The sequence below is a fragment of the Trachurus trachurus genome, assembly GCF_905171665.1.
Source record: "Trachurus trachurus genome assembly, chromosome: 24".
In the NCBI taxonomy this organism is placed as follows: Eukaryota; Metazoa; Chordata; class Actinopteri; order Carangiformes; family Carangidae; genus Trachurus; species Trachurus trachurus.
The window spans coordinates 247501-254085 of record NC_139910.1 but is presented as its reverse complement, the minus strand read 5'-3'; the positions used below and the strand labels follow the sequence as shown (position 1 = coordinate 254085).

Genomic DNA, 6585 nt, shown 5'->3' with positions numbered 1-6585 from the left:
CAGAATGGATTAATGAATTTAATAATTTAGCATGCAAGTATGTTCCTGTTTCTCCCCCTAACCCTTTCCCTGAGTTTGCTAATATTCTGAGGCAGGTTTCATTATTCAGTTCACATCCTAGCTCTTTAATTCTGCCAGATATATTTCACATTTTGACAGATATTTTCCTGTAAGCCATTAAAGAGTTTGTAAAAAACAGCTGATCGATCAGTTTATTGATTATCAGAGAGGAAACACAGATCAATGACCCTCAGCCTGGTGTGGTGGAGTTTTATTTTGAAAATCCCCAGAGGAGGAAGTCATCAGGTCATCAGTGTTGGTTCATGTTTCAGCTGCTGGAGAACAGCTGATCAGAGGAGTTCAGTCTGTCAGTGCTGCAGGACGGTCTCCATGACAACAGCCCTTCATCTGTATTGATTATTGATCATTGATCAGTGATCAGTGATCATGGCCAGGTGGGGAGAAGGAGATCCTCGCTGGATCGTAGAGGAACGAGCCGACGCCACCAACGTCAACAACTGGCACTGGTCTGTAGTAGTACTATTACTATTAGTATTAGAAGTACACAGCTGTAGTAGTAGTAGTACTATATAGTAGTGTTAGATAGTGATACACAGTAGTAGTAGTACTATAGTATTAGTATTAGAAGTACACAGTAGTAGTAGTTGAGTTGAGTTGAGAAACAGAAGCCCTGTGGGATAAATAAAGTACTCTCAACTCAACTCAACTATTAGACAGTGTTATAGTAGTATTGGATAGTATTACACAGTAGTACTAGTGTTAGTATCAGACAGTGTTCAATAGTAGTATTAGATTATAGTAGTATTAGAAGTACACAGTAGTAGTAGTAGTAGTATTGTAGGACAGGCATTACTATCAGCATCATGCTTCTGCCTTTTCAGTCACTATTGTGTCGATAATGTTATTGTGTGATGAGACTGAATAAAGAATTTCAATTCAATTCAAATTCAATATTATATAGTAGTGTAGTGTTAGATCGTGTTACACATTAGTAGTAATAGATGGGTTATATAGTAGTATTACACAGTAGTAGTAGTAGTATTATATAGTAGTATTAGTAGAGTAGAGTGTATTGTTGTTCTGGTTCCTGATTCACCAGAGAAGAAGAAGAAGAAGTAGAGTGTGTCGGGATCGGGGTTATTTTGGGATGTAGAGTGTGTGTGTGTGTGTGTGTGTGTGTGTGTGTGTGTGTGTGTGTGTGTGTGTGTGTGTGTGTGTGTGTGTGTGTGTGTGTGTGTGTTACTCGACCCTGCAGCTGCTCCTCCACCTGCTCAGACATTTATCTGTTGAGTGACATCATCAGCTGAGTGGGCGGGGCCGATCAGTGACATCATCAGTATAGATATAAACACGTAGACGCCTTCTGCTTCTCAGCGTACGTCAACACGGCGGCCATCTTGGTCCAGGTTTCTGACCATAGACATAGAAACGTCTGACCAGCAGTCAGACCAGTCAGACCCTGTAGAACATGTTTCACTGTATTTATGCATGTGTGTCTATGTGTCTGAGTATGGAAGTGTATGTTTAAAGGGACAACGAGGAGTTTTGTTAAAGTGAAGTGTCTTCACTCTACATTTATGAGCCTCCGCACCGTGAAATTCTTTGACCGGTGCAAGACAGACTCATGTTTTCATTCATCAAGAATTAAAGTCAGAGGTTGGAAGACGATCACATACCGTCGTAGTTCCCACCATAAACGGAGATTCGGCGGCGTTATTCTCATGACTCGCCACGAAACCGAAAGTAAAGAAACGCTGGTCGGCTCGCCCAGCATTTCCACCACCACTAATAATAACAAAATAACCATAGAGACAAAACCATAGATTTATCTAAAATGGACCATTAACAAGTGGTAATGTAGATTCATCCACATTAATATCAGACTTTTTATAACCAAATAGAAACTCCTCGTTGTCCCTTTAATATAAAAAAAAATATATATATTTTTGTTGTTGTTGTTGTATCATAAATATCTCATAAATGTCTAACATTTATAATAAACCAAACGGTTGAAACTTGGTTGAATATCCAGTGAGTTGTGGTGATGTTAATGGTTGATAGACCTCTAAAGCAGGAAGTAGACACGGCTTCCCCCTCACCAAGATGGCCGCCACGTTGACGCATCGTTCCAATGGACAGCAGCGTCAGAGGAGACTTCTACGTGTTTATATCTATGCATCATCAGCCTTGTCTCTCTGTTCCTCAGGACGGAGCGCGACGTCTCGGCCTGGTCGTCACAGCGACTGCGTGAGCTGCTGCTGGGCGTCACGGCGACGGGCGGCGAGGGGGCGTGTCACATCAGTGATGTCATCAGGCTGGACGGCGAGGCGTCCATCAACAACCGCAAGGGGAAACTCATCTTCTTCTACGAGTGGCAGCTCCGCGCCGGCTGGCTGGGTCGGTCGCCGCGACGACGCCCATGATGATGTCATCCCCTCTGACAGGTGATGTCATAGTGATGTCATTGCCGCTCTGACCTCACTTCTTCTTCTTCTGTGGTGCCGCTGCAGGAACGTCCGGCGCCGGCGTGAAGTTCAGAGGAACCGTCGACGTGGCGAACCTGTCGGACGAGAATGACGCCGACGACCTCGACGTGAGTTATTGATCTGGTATTGATCCGATTATTGATCCAATTATTGATCCAAAAAAAATAACCAGCCGGTGGTAAACCTCTAAAAACCTGTGGGTAAGTTAATTAGCGATGGTTTTCTCCCCTGGGATGAGGACGGAGGTTGGCCGGCCGAGCAGCTCTGCAGACCGGCTGCTGTCTCTGTGATGTCCCGGTCGCTGCAGAGCTTCACTTCTCTGAAAAACATCGGAGCAAACTTCTAAACAGCCGTCGTTTGGATCAACTGGCCGTAGATTTGGGATCTAAACAGTTACTTTCTCACATGAAAACATATTAAAACTTAATAAAGTTACATAATAACAGAGCTAGAGCGGGAAATAAAACAGCTGTTCACCTGTTTTACAGCTACTGCTACCGGGAAATGCATCGTGGGAAACTTGTGTACTGTTACCGCGGTGTGAACGGTGTCGGTCTGATCCTGGTATTGATCTAATTATTGATCCTGTATTGATCTAATTATTGATCCTGGTATTGATCCTGGTATTGATCTAATTATTGATCCTGTATTGATCGTGTATTGATCAGATCTCAGTGTCTCTGGGCAGCGACCAGCCCGACACGCCGCTGCTGGACCTGATGAGGAGGAGCGGCGTCCCAGAAGTCCGCCGGGTCCTGGACCTCTACGTCCAGCAGCTCAAATCAGGTCTGGATCCACAGAGAAACCGGTTCAGACCAGTTCAGACCGGTGCTGTGTGAACATGAGTCAACGGATCAGAGCACCAGGTGGTCCAGACCAGACCGGACCAGACCAGTCCTGAATGTGGTCTGGACCACCTGGACTCAGCTGATCTCTGATGACCTCAGACTAGAATCTGACCTCTGCCCTGTGACCTTTGACCTCAGAGTTCAGTCAGGGGATGATCCTCCCGTCCTCCAGTCGACCCGGCACCGTCCAACCAGACCAGAACCAGAACCAGGAGACTCAGACCAGGACCAGGACCAGTCAGACCCAGGTTCAGCCTTCAGTTGACTCCATATGACCTTGATTGATTGATTGATTGATTTAACTTTAATATCCCCAAGGGGCAGTTCAGTGTACAGCAGCAGTTGGCACAATAAACACACCAGATAATAAACACATAAAATAACAATAAATAGATGTGTCAATGATCTTTCGGCATTGTTTAATGATACTGCTTAGTCTGTTTTTATTAGCTAGACTGAGGTTACCAAACCAGCAGATCATAGAAAAAGTGAATGCAGACTTGACAAAGGATGAATAAAACATTCTCATGAGGGACCTCTCTACCTGGAAAGTCCTCAACTTTCTCAAATAAAACAGTCTTTGATCGGCCTTCTTACAGATTCTGTCCGTATTGGGCTCAAATGTCAGCCTTTCGTCCAGGATAGTCCCAAGATACTTATACTGGACTATACTTAGACTGTCTCGACTGGCGACCCTTTTATGTCATTAGTGGCATGGTAGGACGGTTTCTACAGAAGTCAAACCGCATATTTTTTGTCTTGCTAACATTTAGTAGCAAAAATGACTCCTCACACCAGTCAGCAAAATTATCCAGAACAGGACCGTGGCCTCGTGGTCCTGCAGGAGACTGAGGATCACCGAGTCATCAGCAGATTTTATGATAAATGATGACTCATAAGTTTGTGTACATTTGACCTTTGTCTTCTGTTCCCCCACAGATAAGCCCCGCCCCCAAACCTTCTCCAGGCCCCGCCCCCAAACCTTCTCTAGGCCCCGCCCCCAAACCTTCAGGCTCCGCCCCCAAACCTTCTCCTGGCTCCGCCCCCAAACCTTCACCTGGCTCCGCCCCCAAACCTTCAGGCTCCGCCCCCAAACCTTCACCTGGCTCCGCCCCCAAACCTTCAGGCTCCGCCCCCAAACCTTCACCTGGCCCCGCCCCCAAACCTTCTCTAGGCTCCGCCCCCAAACCTTCACCTGGCTCCGCCCCCAAACCTTCACCTGGCTCCGCCCCCAGATCTTCAGGAGTTCGTATCTCGACCTGCAGCTTCAAACTGAAGGAAACTTTCCAGACTTCAGCTGAGGAACTTTACAGGACCTTCATCACCCAGGAGGTACAAGTACTACTACTACTACAGTACTTTACAGGATCAGCCAGGAGGTACTGAAGTACTACTATGACTACTACTAGTACTGTACTGGTACTGTAGTAGTAGTACTGTCTACTACTGCAGTACTACTTGTTCTTCCCGTGTGTCAGTTCGTCCAGGTGTTCACGCGCTCGGCGGCGGTGGTGGACGGTTGCCGTGGCGGCAGCTTCCAGCTGCTGGTGAGGTCACAGCTCGTCAGCCAATCAGAAGCCAGTCTCATTGTGTCAGATCACCATAGTAACTAGCTGCCGCCACCACAGGTGCCGGACCGGAGGATCGAGATGAGGTGGCGCTTCAGGACGTGGCCCAGCGGTAAGTCTGTGATGTCAGAGCGCCGCGGTCTGTGATGTCAGAGCGCCGCGCTGCCTTCAGGGACACTCGGGTTTATCCGTCTCACTGCGCTGTCAGCCTAGATCCATCTCTGGTTTGTGCCATGTGCTTCTACCACTGCCACCTCTACTTGGTTGTCCTCAGGTCACTACGCCTGCATCAGTCTGGACCTGGAGGACCGCGGCGGCGGCGAGACGGAGCTGCGGATGTCGTGCAGCGGCGTCCCGGCAGCGGAGGAGGAGTCGACCAGAGAGGGCTGGAGCCGCTTCTACTTCAGGGCCATAAAACAGACGTTTGGCTACTGACGGGCTGAGGCGGCGTGCTGCCTTCAGGGACCCTCCGTGCTGCCTTCAGGGACCCTCCGTGCTGCCTTCAGGGACCCTCCGTGCTGCCTTCAGGGACCCTCCTACCTCCTCTCCACCAATGAGAACCTGGTGCCAGTCTGGTGCTCGCGTCCTTCAGCTTCTTCACTTCGTTGACGACTCGTCTCCGCTGTGTTTTCTGAAACTAAAACATGTTTTGTACTTTGGATGAAAACTCTAGACCGTCTTCTTGTTTGGAACCAGTTTCAAGAACCAAGAAGCGGTGGTAAGAACCAGTTGGAACCAGTTGGGACCAGTTGGGACCAGTTGGGACCAGTTGGAACCAGTTGGGACCAGTTGGGACCAGTTGGGACCAGTTGGAACCAGTTGGGACCAGTTGGAACCAGTTGGAACCAGTTGGGACCAGTTTGGGACCAGTTTGGACCAGTTGGGACCAGTTGGAACCAGTTGGGACCAGTTTGGGACCAGTTTGGACCAGTTGGGACCAGTTGGAACCAGTTGGGACCAGTTGGAACCAGTTGGAACCAGTTGGGACCAGTTTGGGACCAGTTGGAACCAGTTGGGACCAGTTGGAACCAGTTGGAACCAGTTGGGACCAGTTTGGGACCAGTTGGAACCAGTTGGAACCAGTTGGGACCAGTTTGGAGGGAGAGGGCTGTGTGGTGGGTGTGTCCTGTTTGGTTTGCTTCATTAAAACTCACTGAGACAAAGTGAAGAGCAGAGCGGTTTATTCTCTGAGGAATGTTGTTGTTACACTACACACGGACACACATCAACAGGTAAAACACATGGATAGAAAAATACACAAACATCTAAAAGAGTTCTTTACATTATGAACACGAAGAGTTAAAACCAGATTCAAACTGAAAGCATCAAAATCTAAAGTGCAATGATGCTTCTTTCATTTCATCAATAATTCATCTAGTTGATCGATCACTGTAGAGTTCTCAACGGGGTTCGGGTCGAAAAAATATGAAAGTGCCTCGGGTCGGGTCGGACCTCAGGCTTCCTTTTTCCTCTCTCATAAAACACATTTATGGTGTAAAGTGTTGTTTGTTTACGTGTGAGCCGGGCCCCAGGCCGGGTTCGGACAGATAATTAATGCTGGTGTGTCGGGTCGGTTCGGGTTGTAATTTTCAGGCCCGTTGAGAACTCTAGATCACTGATATCTGTCATTGATTTGTAACACGGATTCATCAAAGTCGAGCT

General features: G+C 47.7%; 2 protein-coding genes across 6 annotated transcripts in view; one reads left to right on the top strand and one right to left on the bottom strand.

The window, feature by feature from the left end:
- Positions 1–5643, top strand: part of LOC311007046 (activator of 90 kDa heat shock protein ATPase homolog 1-like) — a 119864-nt gene extending 114221 nt beyond the window's left edge. Inside the window, exons 2-10 of the mRNA XM_084000128.1 lie at positions 357–527; positions 2228–2418; positions 2532–2614; positions 3176–3293; positions 3494–3603; positions 4295–4687; positions 4834–4944; positions 4984–5035; positions 5198–5643. Of these exons, the coding sequence (XP_083856254.1) occupies positions 448–527; positions 2228–2418; positions 2532–2614; positions 3176–3293; positions 3494–3603; positions 4295–4687; positions 4834–4944; positions 4984–5035; positions 5198–5358 (1299 nt within the window). The 5' untranslated portion in view covers positions 357–447 and the 3' untranslated portion in view covers positions 5359–5643. The remainder of the gene's footprint in view (positions 1–356; positions 528–2227; positions 2419–2531; positions 2615–3175; positions 3294–3493; positions 3604–4294; positions 4688–4833; positions 4945–4983; positions 5036–5197) is intronic.
- A 455-nt stretch (positions 5644–6098) lies between these two features.
- The window catches only part of LOC311007416 (transcription factor IIIB 90 kDa subunit-like), a 47044-nt gene continuing 46557 nt past the window's right edge, over positions 6099–6585 (bottom strand). For all 5 annotated transcript variants that reach the window (XM_084000595.1, XM_084000598.1, XM_084000597.1 and 2 more), the window contains one exon: positions 6099–6585. This exon is cut by the window's right edge and continues 108 nt beyond it. The gene's annotated coding sequence lies outside the window, so the exon portion shown is untranslated.